Here is a 19,165-nt window from a genome sequence, read left to right on the forward strand (position 1 = left end):
CTGAGTGTGTTCATTACGGACCCAAACTCCCTTGTACTTAAAGAGATTAAAATGAAAAAAAAAATTCCAACATCCCGGTGTCTGCGGAACTTATCTATAATGAAATTCTGTGTAATTTTATAATTTAGAAACAGACTATTCCACATCTTGGAAATTATCATAAAGAATCGCCATTGTGCCGCGGAGACAACATGGGCATCTCCAAATGTAGTTTTGACTGATGTTCTTCTAAAAAAAAAATATAGGTAAAATAATAACATAAAAAAAATCTAAAAAATATAGAATATAAATTATAATAGAATAATAAAAAATAGTAATAAAACAGAATAAAATACATCTTTATTTTCTCGTCTCTTGAGCTACTTTCTTAGCAATAATTTAACAGTCTCCATGAAAATTTCCACTTGCAGCTTCCTCACCGGCACACAAAATATGGGTCACTCCATGAGAACATCCGATCAGCGTTGTCTTTTGTTCTGAATCATTCTCCCCTGTTGTCTGTTGTCAGATAGAGAGCAGCAGCTGGCGGCAAAACGCAAAATCAACATTTTATTCACTAGCCTTTTCTAACTCTGCTGTAGTCACAAATTGCATAGTAGGGCACTGCCGGGCAAACCCTTGCCACAATTAGGCTAGAACCACAAACACTGACATAAATCTAATCCTCCGCCATGTACAGCGTGGATTAGAGTAAGCTTTGTTTGAAGGATTTTGCTTCCAATATTCAAATTTATTTATTCTAAAAAATGTAACAACCACATAAACAGGATATTGGGTATTTTATTTATTTATTTAAATTCAATATTTAAATTTACTTTTATAACTGTCCATTTTTTTTTTATATATTTTTAGGTTGTTATTTTTTTTTTAATTCTTTTTATTACATTTTTAGATTCTTTCATTTACTAGGTTTTCAGTCTATTATTTTATTTGCGTTTTTTGAAACGTATTTTTTTGTGTGTTTATGTTTTTTTAGAATGTATTAATATATTTGCATTAATTTTGAGCGTTTGTGCATCATTGGATTATATCCGTAGTCTACTGTAAAATAAACAAATATATTAAAAGTAAAAAAACAAATATTTTATCCATAATCTGCACCTGATGAAGTGAGATGCAAAAAAATGCCTAGATAACAATATAAAATTGGGTAAAATATATTATTTTGGGTATAATATGCAGCTAAACACAAAACATGTCTAAAAAACATCAATAATAATAAAATACTAAATGAGTAGACAAATAAATATTACATTTTGTTGGTTATAGTCTGCAGTCAATGCAGTAAAGTACAAAAAAATACTAAAAAAAAATAGAAAAATATTATATATATATATATATATATATATATATATATATATATACATGCCGTATAGAATTTTAGTTATAACTTGCAGTCAATAGCGTTAAATACAAAAAGAACTAAAAAAAAGAAAAATATACAAAACAATTAAAAATAAAAAAATATATATTTTCTTAGCTATAATCTGCAGTCGATGCAGTTATATAGAAAAAATGTCGAAAAAAGAAAAATATAGAAAAATAATTAAAAATATATATTATTTTAGCTACAATCTGCATTGGCAGTTAAACATAAAAATGCCTAAAAATATGAAAAATATACAAAAACAATGAAAAATAAAAAAAAATATAATGTAAATTATTTTAGTTATAATCTGCATTTTTTTATATTTATATATAAAAAATTATATATAAATATATATATTTAAAAAATTATATATATATACATATATATTGTAATCTGCAGTTAAATGCAAAAGATATAAAAAAACCTATAAAAAAAAAATATATATATTTTATTTTGGTTATATTATTGCATTTATTACAGTCAAATATAAAAAAATGCCTAAAAAACGCTCAATAATAATAGAAAAGCATATGTGCCTAGACAAGCCTAATACAGGTTTAGACAGCCTGCTTTTTATAATGACGTTGGTTCGGGAGTTTGGGAGGAGTGAAAATATGTTTATCTGCAAAGCTGCAAAAATAATTTAGGATGGCACAGTCTAAATACTGCATGGGCAGAGCAAAGCCTTGTGGCGTTGCCTGGAAAATGCAAAAAAAAAAAAAAAAAAATCTAGAAACACGAGCAAACATCTGCTGGGTTACAGAAAGGTTTGTCTGCGCCGTCCGTGCTGTTTGTGTGCCTCTCTAATGAGAGTGTTCAGCCCTCTGCACTCCATTGATTGGCGGATCCATCCTGCGTGGAGCTGCCTCCTGGCATTCAGCCATCCCTGCCTTAAAATGGACGTTTGGAAATAGAATCCGTGCAGGAAGATAATCACAAATGTCACGTAGACATAAAGAAATGCTAATGCTGAGCTGGGAGTTGTAAAAATATTCTGCATTTTTCTGTGCATTTCTATTCTCCCTGCAGCATAAAGTGCTGATCCGTGCCCGTCAGCCTGCGGGGAACGTCATTGTTTATAGTCTATACATACATCCATATCTGCCCCTTCCCCAAATCCTTACACAACATATGGAATGGCCCACTAAATCCTGTAAAACCCCGGCCGTACGATCCGCCTCGGCTCTCTCTGCCTTTGTGTGAAATCCTGGACCCCCTGGTTAATGAAGCAGCGAGGTCTCGAATCGAATTTCAGCGGCTCTCTGATTTAATTTGGACATTTCAATACTAATTGTCATTATTTTTTTTTTAACCATATGAAGCCCCTGAACGTCCAATTGATAGAACGCGATCTCTTATCCTGCATCCATAGCGCATAAGCAAGGGACAGGAGAAGATTAAACAGGGAGCGGAGGAGATGGGAGGGAGGAAGGAGGGGGTTCAGGCAATTTAACAGACTGCCATAAAGTGAATTCAGTGATTTCTTTATTTCTGTACCGAGCGTTTCTGTAGGCATAAAAATGAAGAAATCTGCATTTGTGATATTTCAAGAACAATTCGGTATATTATTAAATTAAGAAGGAAAGACACAAATAAACGTATATATCAGTGGAATTCTGAGAGAATAGAAGAAAATAATCCCACGTGTGTACATTGAATATTGCAATAACCATGGATGATGGGAATATAGTAAAGGTTATGCCCACAGAACATTATATATGTGTGTATACTGTATATATATACACAAACATACAGTTGTGCTCAAAAGTTTACATACCCCAGCAGAATTTTTGCTTTCTTGGCCTTTTTTCAGAGAATATGAATATATACCCCATTTCTTAACACCGTGTATTGCCCCCTCTAACATCAATGACAGCTTGAAGTCTTTTGTGGTAGTTGTGGTTAAGGTTCTTTATTTTCTCACATGGTAAAGCTGCCCACTCTTCTTGGCAAAAAGCCTCCGGCTCCTGTAAATTCCTGGGCTGTCTAGCATGAACTGCACGCTTGAGATCTCCCCAGAGTGGCTCAATGATATTGAGGTCAGAAGACTGAGATGGCCACTCCAGAACCTTCACTTTGTTCTGCTCTAGCCAATGACAGGTCGACTTGGCCTTGTGTTTTGGATCGTTGTCATGTTAGAACGTCCAAGTACATCCCATGCACAGCTTTCAGGCAAATTTGCCTCCAGTATTTGCTGATAACATGCTGCATTCATCTTTCCTTCATATTTGACCATGTTTCCTTTGCCTTTGTAGCTCAAACATCCCAAAACATCAGCGATCCACCTCCGTGCTTTACAGTAGGAATGGTGTTCCTTTCATCATAGGCCTTCTTGACCTCTCTCCAAATATAACGTTTATGGTTGTGGCAAAAAAGTTAAATTGTGGTCTCATCACTCCATTTTACCTGTTTCTAGAAGTTTTGAGGCTTGTCTCTGTGCTATTTTGTGTATTATAGGGGAGACACTTCGTGGCATTTGCGCAGTAATAGCTTTTTTCTGGTTACTCGACCATGCAGCCCATTTTTCTTCAAGTGCCTCCTTATTGTACATCTTGAAACAGCCACAACTGATACTTTTCAGAGAGTCCAGTATTTCAGCTGATGCTATTTGTGGGTTTTTCTTTGCATCCCAAACAATTTTCCTGGTAGTTGTGGATCACATTTTTGTTGGTCTCCCTGACCGTGGTTTTGTTTTTACAGAGCCCCTGATTTTCCATTTGTTAATCACAGTTTCAATAGGAGCAATGGGAAGACAGGAGATAAGATTCCTGGGCCCCTGAGCTGCCCCTCAGGCTAGGGGAGCCCTGTCTCTCCTTAAGGCCGGGATCACACACAGCGAGATACGGCCGAGTCTCGCAGATTAAAACCAAGCTCTGGCACCAGCACTCCAGAGCAGAGCATGCGGCCGCATAACAATACATGGAGCCGCACGCTCCACTCCGGAGTGCCGGTGCCAGAGCTTGTTTTTAACCTGCAAGACTCGGCCGTATCTCGCTGTAGTGTGACTCTGGCCTTACTCAGGGGTACCCTTGATGGTAGCGAGGCCTGAGTCACCGAACTGTCCCTATCTCCTGTCCAGCCCTGAGCTAAGTCCTTAACCCCCCCACCCCAGGAGGTAAACCGTAAAGGAAAACACTGATAAAGACCGATAGGGATAAACTAAATAGCACCACAAAGCAAACTATCAGGACGACACAATATGTGCGTGGAGAGAACACAATACAAATAGAGAAATGAACAAACAACGAAGTATACTTCACCAGACTCCAAATTAAGATTTGAGTATGAACAGCTACTCCAACACAGGACTGGTAAGCAAGAGGCACACAAATGCTATAGTACACATCCAGGAATGTTCTGTGCCATACTCTAAGGGAGAAGATGTTCCCAGCAGCCTCAGCCTATAATTGACACTAATCAAAAAGTTAAGTCCTGCAAAGCTAAAAATCAGAGAATAAACCACTGCAGATGACCAAACTCAGGCTGAGCAACAGGAAGGTTTAAGACTGCACATCAGACTCCCCAGTGTGAACAGTCTGAAGCTGGCAATATTTGAACACTGCTGACTGGCATTATCAATTCCAGATCCATTGACAATTCTTTTGCTTTCCCCATGAAACACAATCCAGAAATGTCAGTGGCTGGATGAACGATGCAATAGTCTGTCTGGATCCCAGAAACTCACTCAGCTTTTATGCACACACTGATTACAAGCAAACAGGTCACAGTTTACCTTTAGTAGCCATTCAAACCCATTTGTGTCAACTTCAGTGCATGTTATCAGGCCAAAATCACCAGGATATGTGAACTTTAGATCAGGGTCATTTCGATGTTTTGGGTTGCCATTATGATTTAAAAAGAGAAAACACAGTAGTTTGACAATAAATGGCTTCACCCAGCCACTAACAATGAGTGGAGAAAAAGTTTTGGTGTTATCATTCATATTCTCTGAAAAAAAGGCCAAGAAAGCAAAAATTCTGCTGGGGTATGTAAACTTTTGAGCAACTGCTCATATAATAATGCCATACTATATTTACATGAATACTCAATGCACAACTAGCACTACCATATTATGGCCTTGGTGTCCTTCTCCAATAGACATACATGGCCAAAAATGATGCAAGACAGAGCACGCTCTGTCTGCATAATTATAGTCAAAGGCCTCGTTGGCGCACAACCCTAAATCCCGTTTGGCGGGGTGTTCAGAGGTCAATGGAGTCATTTAACATAAAACACTGTATGAACCCAGCCTAAGCCATTCATTTTGTAACAGAAAAATATTGCTTGTGTCATCTGTATATTATTGATGGTAGATCGACTTTTCCTTCTCTTCTTCCAAAAGACACAACTTCTTTTTATTTTTTTTTAGAAATAATCTAATGAGGTCATTTTTTTTGTGGGACAAGCTGTAGTTTTGAATGGCACCATTCATTTTCCCATATAATGTACGGTAAAACATGCTTTAACTAAGAACCAGGGCCTGTGTTCACTAGGGGTGTCAGTCTGTTGGATGAAGCATAGTCAAGTGTGGTGTTGGAGAGCGATCAGCCAAAATGTGAGCTTTAACTGGGGAAGAGACATGCCAGAGTCTCTCTCTCTGCATAGGATCAGCTAGGAAAGCTCAGCAGTCTGTGTGTTGGAGATGCAGCCTGGTCAGTGTGAACTGTGCCTGGAGTTGAATACTTCTGCTTTGGTTTTGAATCCTTGGAGCTTTATGAAAGATATAAAACTTCACGTTTTGACCAAATCGCATTGCTTGTGTGAACGCTACCTAATGCCTACCTGAGAGCATGAATCCCTACAGTGCAATAAACTGGTGAAAAGAGAAAACACAATTCCGCCTTTGTTTTTAGGGTTTTGGTTTGACAGTGTTCTTTGTGCTGTAAAACATGGTAACATGATTCTCCAGGTCATCATGATTTTTATATATATTTTTTTAAATTTTGGGGACATATTTTAAAAATATATATTTTGCTTGTGTCACCATTTCATGGGACCCGTAACCATTTTTTTTTGACCAACTGCAAATCTGGTGATTTTTTTTCTTTAAGGCATTTGAGGAAATGAATGTTATAGCTTGGCCCCCGGCGGTACCAAATATATTTATTGTGGGGTGAGGGGTGTTTAAAAATGTTTCAGTTTTTCTTTTCCAATTTTTAACAAATCTCTTTTTAACACATTGTTGAATCACAAATAATAAACCTAATGTTTGGGTGAACGAACACTTCACCCGGCAAAACATAGCAATATCATAAAATGTCAAAGTTTATATTTTGAAAATGTTTATTTTATTATATTATGTTTTGTTCCCTAGGGGAACCAATTTTTTTATTTGGTAAGGACTTAACCTAGCCATAATAAAAAGAAAACTTACTGGTGGACAAGTATCAAAGGAGACATTTACATTAATTAAGGTAGGTCCAAGACTTTGGGTCATGGAGGGCAATAAAGTTTGTGGCATTTATCCAGCTTAGGCATGATCTTCATATGTGTCTTCTTTGGATGAACCACCACAGTAGAAGACCTCACTGGTTTACACTCCGAAAAGTAAAAGATGGGAAGAGACAATAGTCACAGACACTCCAAAGCTGAACCCCCCATGTGCAAGAATATACCTACTATAATACTACTATGTCACGTGGCTCAGTGGTTAGCAATGCAGCCTTGCAGAGCTGAGGTCCTGGGTTTACATCCCACCATGGACAACATCTGCACGGAGTTTGTATGTTCTTCCTGTGTTTGCGTGGGTTTCCTCCGGGCACTCCGGTTTCCTCCCACATTCCAAAGACATACTGATAGGGAATTTAGCTTGTGAGCCACATCGGGGACAGTGATGATGTCTGTAAAGCGCTGCGTAATAAGACAGCGCTATATAAGCAAAGCATATGAAATAAAATAAATAACCACCAAAAGGCTGTGTGCACACGATGCGGATTTATTGCAGATCCGCAGTGTTTTTTTTCCCGCGCAGAAACGATGCAGATCCGCAAAGTGATTTACAGTACAATGTAAATCAATAGGAAAAAAAAATGCTGTGCTAATGGTGCGGAAAATTCCGCATGAAAAACACTGCGGAACTAAAGTAGTAGCATGTCACTTCTTTTGTGCGGATCTGCAGCGTTTCTGCACTCTTCCATTCTAGAAATATGCAGTGGTAAAAAAACGCAGGAAATCCGCACAAAAACATACAAAATCCGCATAAAAAAAGTGTCAAATCTGCACCTGCATTTTCTGTCAGGAGATGCGGATTTTGTGAAGAAAATTCTGCACCCCAATCCGCAATGTGTGCACATAGCCTAATACTGCTCCTATGTACAAGAATATAACTACTATAATACTACTCCTATGTACAAGAATATATTATATCTACTATAATACTGCTCTTATGTACAAGAATATAACTACTATAATACTGCTACTTGTACAAGAATATAACTACTATAATACTGCCCCTATGTACAACAATATAACTGATATAATACTGCTCCTATGTACAAGAATATAACTACTATAATACTGCTCCTATGTACAAGAATATAACTACTATAATACTGCTCTGCTATGTACAATAATATAACTACTATAATACTGCTCTGCTATGTACAATAATATAACTACTATAATACTGCTCCTATGTAGAAGAATATAACTACTATAATACTTCTCTTATGTACAAGAATATAACTACTATAATACTGCTCTGCTATGTAGATGCGTAGAAAGAATATTTTTATTTTTTGCTTCTGTTTAGTTAGTACCGTATAAAAAGCTGAATTGAACACACCATATCAGATTTTGTTATTTTGCTTTATTTAGGATGTTACGTAATAAGACACATAATGACTTGAACATATAAAAGGAAATTATATCACATACAGGACGGACTAGCAAAGTAAGTCATCACATACTATAGAAATGAATAAATAGATCCTGGACTTCCCTTAGACTGTAAACATTGGATGGATGAAGGGACCCGGACTGATAGGAATACTGAGGTCTCTGTACGTCTCAGCTGATGGGGTACAGCATGATGGCCACGACCTTGTTACACACCACGAGCCAACATGTAATCCCTACACCACCTGAAATTAGAAATACATGTACAGTGAATAACCTGCGTATATAAGAGTCTACCTGGTGTTAATGTGGCTGACATTCCCGCTACACAAGAGTTGTCACACAGCAAATCGGTCAGTTACGGAGGGATGCACCACATTCCGCTAGATCAGTACAACTAGACAGTTGTGATCTTATGGAAACAGCCACTACAGAACGGGAAATAGGGGTCAAATTGGATGTGCAGTTATTATATAATCACAATCAAAATGGACATTTTTCTAAAATGTTTAGATCCAAATACTTCCATACTATGCCACATACAGTGGGTACAAAAGTATTCAGACCCCTTTACATTTTTCCCTCTTTGTGTCATTGCAGCCATTTGGTAAATTCAAAATAACAGGATTTTTGGTTGCTTACCGTAAAATCTGTTTCTTGAAGCCTCCATTGGGGGACACAGGAACCATGGGTGTATGCTGCTGCCACTAGGAGGCTGACACTATGCAAATAAAGTTAGCTCCTCCTCTGCAGTGTACACCCATACTGGCATTATACTCTTCAGTTAGTGAGAAAGCAGTAGGAGATAAATAACAAGGTTGAAAAACCATAACCACAAACTTGAGAACTGTAAACGTGAGAACAGTCATAAGACATAGAACAACAAAAACATTGGGAGGGAGCTGTGTCCCCCAATGAAGGCTCCAAGAAACAGATTTTACAGTAAGCAACCAAAAATCCTGTTTTCTTTATCGCCTCTCAATGGGGGACACAGGAACCATGGGACGTCCCAAAGCAGTCCCCAGGGCGGGAAAAACAGACTTCCATCAGGTCAGAGGACTCACCACTGCCGCCTGCAGGATCCTTCTGCCTAGGCTGGCGTCCGCCGAAGCGTAGGTACGGACCTTGTAAAATTTGGCGAACGTGTGGATGGAAGACCAAGTTGCAGCTTTGCAAAGCTGTAGGGCGGAAGCCCTGTGGTGCACCGCCCAGGAGGCGCCGACTGCCCGGGTAGAGTGAGCCTTGATCCCAGGAGGGGGCACTCTGTTCTTAACCCGGTAAGCCTCCAGAAATGCCGTTCTGATCCAGCGAGCAATAGTCACCTTAGAAGCCGGTTGGTTGGCCTCTGCGCGGGCCATCAGGTATGACGAAAAAAGAATCCGTCTTCCGGAAAGTGGACATTCTATCAGGTAGATCCTCACTGCCCTGACTAGGTCCAGCTTGTTCAACGATCGCTCCAAAGGATGAGTCAGAGCTGGACAAAAGGAAGGAAGAACGATGTCCTCGTTGAGGTGGAAGGTGGAAACCATCTTAGGAAGAAAGGAAGGCGGAAGCCTGAGGACCACTTTGTCCTGGTGGATGACCAAGAACGGAGGATGGCAAGATAGAGCCGCCAACTCGGAAACGCGGCGCATAGAAGTGATGGCCACAAGAAAGGCCACCTTCCAAGATAGGACTGACAGGGAAATCTCCCTGAGGGGCTTAAAGGGGGAAACCCTCAGAACGTCCAGTACCAGGTTTAAATCCCATGAATCCACAGGGGCCCTGTACGGAGGAACAGCATGGGCCACTCCTTGAAGAAAGGTCTTAACCTGTGGTCGGGAAGCTAAAGTCTTCTGAAAAAGGATGGAAAGCGCAGAGACCTGGCCCTTCAAGGAACTAAGAGCCAGGCCCGAATCCAGTCCTGCCTGAAGGAAGGCCAAAATGGAAGGCAGGGAAAAGGACATAGATGAAACGCGGTTGGACTCGCACCAACGGAAGTAAGCCTTCCAGGTACGATAGTAGATCCTGGAAGACGAAGGCTTCAGAGCCTGAATCATGGTGTGAATCACCCGGTCCGAAAGGCCGGATGCTCTTAGAACTGCGGTCTCAACAGCCACACCGTTAAACTGAGCGACCGAGATTTCGGGTGGCAGATCGGACCCTGAGACAGCAGATCGGGCCTGTCTGGAAGGCGCCAGGGAGCGTCCGCGAGAAGATTGAAGAGCTCCGCGAACCAAGCTCTTCTGGGCCAATCCGGGGCGATCAGGATGACCGGCACCCTTTCCGCTTTGATCTTCTTCAACAGTTTGGGAAGTAATGGAAGGGGTGGGAACAGGTAGGGCAGCACGAACTGTGACCAAGGAATGGCCAGAGTGTCGAAGCCCACTGCGAGAGGATCGTGAGACCTGGAGATGAACTGCGGAACCTTCCTGTTCATTCGAGAAGCCGTGAGATCCACGTCTGGAGTCCCCCATCGAAGACAAATCTGATGGAAGACCTCCGGATGCAAGGACCATTCCCCTGCCGCGAGGCCCTCGCGGCTGAGGAAGTCGGCGGCCCAATTGTCCATGCCGCGGATATGCACCGCAGATATCACAGGAACCGTTGCCTCTGCCCAGAGGAGGATGTTGGATACCTCAGCCAAGGCCAAGGAGCTCCGAGTCCCCCCTTGATGGTTGACATATGCCACCGCCGTGGCATTGTCCGTCTGGATTCGGATTGGAAGACCCCTGAGAATCCTTTCCCAGTGACGAAGGGACAGAAAAATGGCCTGGATCTCGAGGCCATTGATCGGCAAAGTTGCCTCCTGCGCCGACCAGCGGACCTGTACAGTCAGGTGGCGAAACACCACACCCCAGCCAAGCAGGCTGGCGTCAGTCGTAACCACCTGCCAGTGAACTGGAAGGAAGGACCTGCCCTGGGAGACGAGAGGTGACGTGAGCCACCAGTTGAGAGACCGTTTGACCTGGGGAGAGTCGGATCGGGCGGTCCAGGGAGAAGACAGGCGTGTTCCACTGAGACAGGATGGCTTGCTGAAGAGGTCACGAGTGAAATTGGGCGAAGGGAATCGCTTCAAATGTTGCTACCATCCTCCCCCAAACCTTCATGGCCGATCGGAAGCAGGGAGACTGAGGGCCCTGGAGCACGCGTATGTCCTGACGAAGGATGGATCTCTTGTCTTCGGGAAGAAAGACCTTCGCCTGACGAGTGTCGAAGCGCATGCCCAGAAAGATGATGCGCTGAGAAGGAATAAGGCAGGACTTCTTCCGGTTGACCAGCCACCCGAATCGGGCTAGGGTGTCGAGAACGATGGACAGGCTTTCGTGGGCCTGAGAAAAGGACGGAGCCTTGATGAGGATGTCGTCGAGGTATGGAAACAGAACCAGGCCTCTGACCCTCAAGATGGCCATCAGCGCCGCCATGACCTTCGTGAAAACTCTTGGGGCGGTTGCAAGACCGAACGGCAGGGCGACGAACTGAAAATGTTCCTGAAGCACTGCAAAGCGCAGGTATCGGTGATGTCCCGGGAATATCGGAACGTGGAGGTAGGCGTCCTGAATATCTATGGAACACAGAAATTCCTGAGCCTTCATGGAAGCAATTACTGAACGAAGGGATTCCATCCTGAAGTGCTTCAGATGAACTCTCCTGTTCAGCAATTTGAGGTCCAGAATGGGACGCACTCTGCCGTCTTTTTTCGGTACCACAAAAAGGTTGGAATAGAAACCTGTGAACCGCTCTTTTTCTGGGACGGGAACAATTACCCCGGCTTTGAGAAGAGAAGTGATGGCTGCGAAGAAACCCGGAACTAGAGCGGGATCTCTTGGAGGTCAGGATTCGAAAAAACGATCCCGGGGTCGTGAAACGAACTCTATCTTGTATCCCGAGGATACAACTTCCCTGACCCATGCGCCCTCTACTGAGGAGATCCAGATGTCCCTGAAGAAGAGGAGACGGCCGCCCAGTCGGGGAGGTGGGTTGTCGACTAGCCGAGAGTCAGGCCGAGGTGGTTCTTCCAGTCCTGGACCTGGAGGACCTACCCTGGGAGTAGCGAGGACGCCAGGAAGGAGTGGGCCTAAAGGATACCGCCTTCTTCTCTTGACGTGCCTGTGGCCTCTGTTGCTGCTGGGAGAAGGAGTTTGATGCCGCGAAGCGACGAAAAGGCCGAAAAGACCGAAATTGACGTCTAGGCGGGGGGTGACGAGGCTTGGCCTGGGGAAGAAGGGAGCTTGTGCCCCTAGTAGCGTCCTTAATGATTTGGTCCAGCTTAGAACCAAAAAGACGAGACCCCTGAAAAGGCAGGCTGGTAAGGGACTTTTTAGAGGACAAATCCACCTGCCAGGCCTTAAGCCAAACGGTCCGGCGGATGGCAACCGCGTTGCTGGACGCCTGAGCCGCACAAGACGCGGCGTCCAGGGAGGCGGAGACCAGACATTCACCCGCGTGAGAAATCTGGTTGGCAAGTTCCGACAGCTGTCCGGAAGGAACCCGTCCAGAATGCCCTGACCGAGCTGTTTGGCCCATTTGGATATGGATTTTGAAACCCAAGTGGAAGCAAAGGCCGGGCAAAGACTGGCTGAGGCCGCTTCAAAGGCTGACTTCGCGAAAGATTCTATGACTATCGCTAGAATCCTTCAGAGATGCTCCGCCGGACAGTGGGAGGACCGTGTTGGTGGAAAGTCTGGAAAGCGGAGGATCCACTAAAGGAGAAGCCGTCCAATTAGCGGTGAGCTCCGGAGAAAAGGGATATAAAACGCCAAGTCGCTTTCCTCTCTGAAAGCGTCTGGTTGGGTTCTCTCTTTCTCTGGTCATAATCTCCTCGAATTCCGAGGAGCGAAAAACTTGGAAGGTGGTTTAGCCCGTCTAAACGAAACCGCCTGATCTGCGGGTTCCGTAGAGGACTCCTTGATGCCACAGGTTAGATTTATCGCTCCAATGAGATTCTGAACCATATCCCTCATGGTAGCAATTAGGTTCGAATCCAGCTCCGAAATATCCTCCGAGAGCGCATCAGAGAACGCCTCGCCTGACTCAGGGGAGGAGGATCAGGAGGACGCCGACCGCAGAGGAGGACCGAGTGGCGAGATGGAGCAAGAAGAGGACTACTCATACAGACGAAAAAACACGGATACCAGGTTGCTGCAGGCCTGGAGGAAGATGCTGTGGATCTCCGGCGCAGATGGTGTGCTGTGCCTCCAGAGAAGATCGCTCTGCGAAGTTCTCCGGCGAAGGTGTGCGGCCCGATGCAGAAAAACTCTTGCCCTCAGTGTCCAGCAGCGGCGTGGAGGAAGGGGCGGAGCCAGCCGAGATGGCGTTGGTGGGTGGGGAAAAGCAGGGCACAGATTGTCAGGCGGGAGAAAGCCCGCCCGATGAAAAAGGAAGTGGGCGGAGTGCGGCACCGGAAGTAGGCCCCGGAAAAGCCGGGGCCAAAATTAGAAGCCGGTGACCGCCGCCGGTGACCCCGCGGCGCAGACGTTGCCCGGCTGGAGCGGTGCGACAGCCGCCGCATGAGAGCACTACCGCTGGTGAAGTGTCGCAGGAGTAGGCCCCAGAAAAGCCGGGGCCTAAATTAGGGGCCGGCGACCGCCAGAAGCAACGGTGCTGGCTGGTTGTGGAGGTGAGCGGCGCGGCAGTCTGTGAGGCCGCCACATAGAAGGGGGAGGGAGCGCTGTCACGGGCAGGTGGTACGCCGCAAGTAGGCCCCGGGAAAAGCCGGGGCCTAAATTAGGAGCCGGCGACCGCCGAGGGAAAGGCTGCAGGCAGGAGTGTGCCGCAAGCAGGCCCCGGGGGAAGCCGAGGCCTGAAGGAATAACGGCGACGGCGACCGCTGGGGGAACGCGGTGGGGCAAGGTAAAAGTAGCGCGGCTAGCAGAAAAAAACGCCGCGCCAGACAGAGCCACCGCGCAGGGAACGGGGAAAGTGCTGCAAATGCAGCGATGACTCCGCGCTGAATCCTAGGAACCCCTTTAGGAATACTCACCTAGTAAAATCCCACATTGTCTGCTACTAACCTTGGGAAGATATCAGACGTCCATAGGAGCTGGTGATGGACGTTCTCGTCTCCTCCGACCGATAGGCTCTGGTGGGCGAGTGGGTGAGGGACGGGGCCAAGACCGGACTTCTGAGCACGCTTGTGTGCTAGGCTCTTGCTCCTGGAGAGGGATCTATGAGGATACGGGGTGGCAGTACACGCCGTACTCATAGTCCGCTTGTGGGAGTACAGGTGTGACTGTTCACCCTGTATCCCTGAAAAGGAACGACGCACATTGAGGTAGATAAGGGTCTAATGAAAGACCCGTGTCCACCTCCTACTGACACTAAACTAAACTGAAGAGTATAATGCCAGTCGGCGGGGTGTACACTGCAGAGGAAGAGCTAACTTTTTTATTTGCATAGTGTCAGCCTCCTAGTGGCAGCAGCTTACACCCATGGTTCCTGTGTCCCCCAATGAGAGGCGATAAAGAAAGTTCGTTTTTTTTCTCAATGTACACTCTGCACCCCATCTAGACAAAAAACAGAAATGTAGGAATTTTTGCAAGTTTATTAAAAAAGAAAAACTGAAATCTCACATGGTCATAAGTCTTCAGACCCTATGCTCAGTATTGAGTAGAAGCCCCTTTTGTGATAGTACAGCCATGAGTCTTCTTGGCAATGATGCAACAAGTTTTTCACACCTGGATTTGGGGATCCTCGGCCATTCTTTCTTGCAGATCCTCTCCAGTTCCGTCAAGTTGGATGGTGAACGTTGGTGGACAGCCATTTTCAGGTCTCTCCAGAGATGCTCAGTTGGGTTTAGGTCAGGGTTCTGGCTGGGCCAGTCAAGAATGGTCACAGAGGTGTTCTGAAGCCGCTCCTTTGTTATTTTAGCTGTGTGCTTAGGGTCATTGTCTTGTTGGAAGGTGAACCTTTGGCCAAGTCTGAGGTCCAGAGCACTCTGGAAGAGGTTTTCATCCAGGATATCTCTGTACTTAGCCGCATCCATGTTTCCTTCAATGACAACCATTCGTCCTGTCCCTGCAGCTGAAAAACACCCCCCATAGCATGATGCCGCCACCACCATGTTTCACTGTTGGGGTTGTATTGGGCAGGTGATGAGCAGTGCCTGGTTTTCTCCACACATACCGCTTAGAATTATCACCAAAAAAGGTCTATCTTTGTCTCATCAGACCAGAGAATCTTATTTTTCATAGTCTGGGAGTCCTTCATGTGTTTTTTAGCAAACTCTATGCAGCTTTCATATGTCTTGCACTGAGGAGAGGCTTGTCTGGCCACTCTGCCATAAAGGCCCAACTGGTGGAGGCTGCAGTGATAGTTGACTTTGTGGAACTTTCTCCCATCTCCCTACTGCATCTCTGGAGCTCAGCCACAGTGATCTTGGGGTTCTTCTTTACCTCTCTCACCAAGGCTATTCTCCCACGATTGCTGAGTTTGGCTGGTCGGCCAGGTCTAGGAAGACTTCTGGTGGTCCCAAACTTCCTCCATTTAAGGATTATGGAGGCCACTGTGTTTGGAGCAACCTTGAGTACTGCAGAAATTTTTTTGTAACCTTGGCCAGATCTGTGCCTTGTTACAATTCAGTCAGGATCAGTAATGCACTGTATGTACACAGTGACTGCACCAGCAGAATAGTGAGTGCAGCTCTGGGGTATAATACAGGATGTAACTCAGGATCAGTAATGTAATGTATGTACACAGTGACTGCACCAGCAGAATAGTGAGTGCAGCTCTGGAGTATAATACAGGATGTAACTCAGGATCAGTAATGTAATGTATGTACACAGTGACTGCACCAGCAGAATAGTGAGTGCAGCTCTGGGGTATAATACAAGATGTAACTCAGGATCAGTAATGTAATGTATGTACACAGTGACTGCACCAGCAGAATAGTGAGTGCAGCTCTGGAGTATAATACAGGATGTAACTCAGGATCAGTAATGTAATGTATGTACACAGTGACTGCACCAGCAGAATAGTGAGTGCAGCTCTGGGGTATAATACAAGATGTAACTCAGGATCAGTAATGTAATGTATGTACACAGTGACTGCACCAGCAGAATAGTGAGTGCAGCTCTGGAGTATAATACAGGATGTAACTCAGGATCAGTAATGTAATGTATGTACACAGTGACTGCACCAGCAGAATAGTGAGTGCAGCTCTGGGGTATAATACAAGATGTAACTCAGGATCAGTAATGTAATGTATGTACACAGTGACTGCACCAGCAGAATAGTGAGTGCAGCTCTGGAGTATAATACAGGATGTAACTCAGGATCAGTAATGTAATGTATGTACACAGTGACAGCACCAGCAGAATAGTGAGTGCAGCTCTGGAGTATAATACAGGAAGTAACTCAGGATCAGTACCAGCTTAATGCATTTATGAAATTATTTCTTATTCTGCAGCTGTGAATCGGTGTTAGAGGGGTAAGCGTTAAATGCTCAATGTTACCTGCAATACCAGTGGGAAAAGCTACAAGACGTTCCAATGGTGCAATCCATTTACTAGGCAGCACGATCACCGGTTCGGAGTAGTATTTCCATATAAGAGAGATCATTAAAGCAGCCTAGAAAAAAAAAGAGTATGCACAAGTGTCATATTTTCTGCTCATGTCATTTACTCCGTACATCATTAGTCCTGGAGTTAGGACCGGCGGAATTCTTGGTCCTTGGCACTAAAAATTAGAGGAGCCCAGTAGTCTTCACACATTATGTACTTATTAATTACCAATATTATTTTTGACAGTTTAATTATAAACTTATTTTCCATAATGTTCTATCCACATAGAGACAATGTGGAAAATGTCCTCTGAAGCATAGAATACAGACCGCCATTCCAGTCCTTGGCAGCTTTCTTGTGAGCCTTGTTAGCGGGTTATTACCCCGGAGTCGCGGTTTGTCATTATTCTAGATCAGTGCTTCTAAGGGTATGTTCACATGCTGCGTATTTGCTGCAGATTTTGTGGCAGAAAGTTCAGCAACTGTCTGATCACCTGAAATAATCTGATTCGTATAAAAGAAATTGATTTTCAGTCGTCGCAAATATTTCTGTAAAAAAAACCTGCAGCTGCTCCTCTGTTTGTCTGCAGCGCTGAAGTCATGTGAACAGCGCTGCAGCCAATCATTGAACTTAGTGGCTCTACCTGTGGTTGCACCGCTGCGTCTTTGGACGCACATTCAGCTGAAATCTATTGCGGAGCAGAGAGCCACCGGCTCTCTGCACTGCAATACACGAGGTTGGCCAATCAAAGCCCGGCAGCAGATGTCGGCTTGCCAGTGATGGGTGGCATATGGCAGTGATACCATGGGTTACCCATGCTGGCACACCGAAGTCAGCTGCCAACTTATGTGCAGGCTATAGAGGAGCACACCGCACATCACGGGAACGGGGAAAGGTAAGAATAATCATTTGTTAATTTTTAAAATGTGCTGGAAAAGAATGGAAAATGGACAGAATGGGGGTATTGTCCCAGGAAAGGGCCCAGGATGGGGACATTATACCAGGAAGGGGCCCAGGATGGGGGATATTATACCAGGAAGGGGCCTAGGATGGAGGATATTATACCAGGAAGGGGCCTAGGATGGAGGACATTATACAAGGAAGGGGCCTAGGAAGGGGGACATTATACCAAGAAGGGGCCCATGATGGGGGATATTATACCAGGAAGGGGCCTAGGATGGAGGACATTATACAAGGAAGGGGCCTAGGATGGGGGACATTATACCAGGAAGGGGCCCATGATGGGGGATATTATACCAGGAAGGGGGACATTATACCAGAAAGGGGCCCAGGATGGGAAACATTACATCAGGAAGGGGGACATTATACTAGTAAAGGGCCCAGGATGGGGGTCATTATACCAAGAATTCTAAGAAAAGGCCCAGGAAAGGGGACATTATTACTGGAAAGGGCCAGAATGGGGGAGATTATTACTGGAAGGAGCCCAGGATGGGGGACATTATACTAATAAAGGGCCCAGGATGGGGGACATTATACCAAGAAGAGCCCCAGGATGGGGGACATTATAATAATAAAGGCTCCAGAATGGGGGTCTTTATACCAAGAAGGGGGCCAGGATGGGTGACATTATTACTGGAAGAGGCCAGAATGGGGGACATTATTAACAGAAGGAGTCAAGATGGAGGACACTATCATAGGAAGCGGCCCAAAAGATTATTAAATGGCCCAGGGCAGGGGGCATTATTACATTTTAGGGAACATTATACCAGGAAGGGGCCCAGAATGTGGGACATTGTTATAGAATGTGGCCCAAGAAGGACCCAGGATGGGGGGAAATATTACTGAAAGGGGCTAAGATAATAATAATCTTTATTTTGGGGACATTATTCCTGGAAGGGCCCCAGGATGGGGGACATTATTACAGAGAGGGGGAAGCTTATTTCAGGAAGGAGCCAAAACAGGGGATATTATTACATGGGGGGCGAACATGCACGTCTTTATAAGATAAAATGCTGCAAGAGGCCATACATATGAAAAACATGCAGGTGGGGGTCTAGGTCCAAATTTTACCCCGGGGGCTCACCGAACTGTAGCTACGTCACCGCAGGAGACTGTTTCTCTAGGCTGCACAGACTTGTCTTATTTCTCTAGCAGCCCAAGTTGCAACAAGGGAAAGAATACCGAAACTTCACAAAATATTATAAACTTCTTTCCAAGTCGTTGCACCTCCAATATTATTTACACAAGGATAGCCCCCCAAAAAATGGTGACGGGCACAAGCAGTGACTTGCATCTGTAATACCGGACGTGAAGCGGGTGCATTCATCGCAAAGGACGAGACTGGTTAGTATTAAGCCTCCGGACATTCACCCTCTGCATGGCGTCAGGGGGAATTTCTCAACATGGATTCACCGCATGATAAAAAAATAACACGATGGGCAGAAATATACATTTTTGAAAGAATCTTTTTGATACGAATGAGCAAAACAACGCAAAAAGGAAAAAAAAAAAAAAGGGA

General features: G+C 44.6%; 1 protein-coding gene across 1 annotated transcript in view; it reads right to left on the reverse strand.

The window, feature by feature from the left end:
* Nucleotides 1–8,157: 8,157 nt before the first annotated feature.
* Nucleotides 8,158–19,165, reverse strand: part of LOC138675360 (guided entry of tail-anchored proteins factor 1-like) — a 53,782-nt gene continuing 42,774 nt past the window's right edge. The window contains exons 4-5 of the mRNA XM_069763488.1: nucleotides 16,639–16,753; nucleotides 8,158–8,451 (exon numbers count right to left, since the gene is read on the reverse strand). Coding sequence (XP_069619589.1) covers nucleotides 8,378–8,451; nucleotides 16,639–16,753 — 189 coding nt within the window. The 3' untranslated portion in view covers nucleotides 8,158–8,377. The remainder of the gene's footprint in view (nucleotides 8,452–16,638; nucleotides 16,754–19,165) is intronic.

The sequence above is a fragment of the Ranitomeya imitator genome, chromosome 4 (assembly GCF_032444005.1).
Source record: "Ranitomeya imitator isolate aRanImi1 chromosome 4, aRanImi1.pri, whole genome shotgun sequence".
In the NCBI taxonomy this organism is placed as follows: Eukaryota; Metazoa; Chordata; class Amphibia; order Anura; family Dendrobatidae; genus Ranitomeya; species Ranitomeya imitator.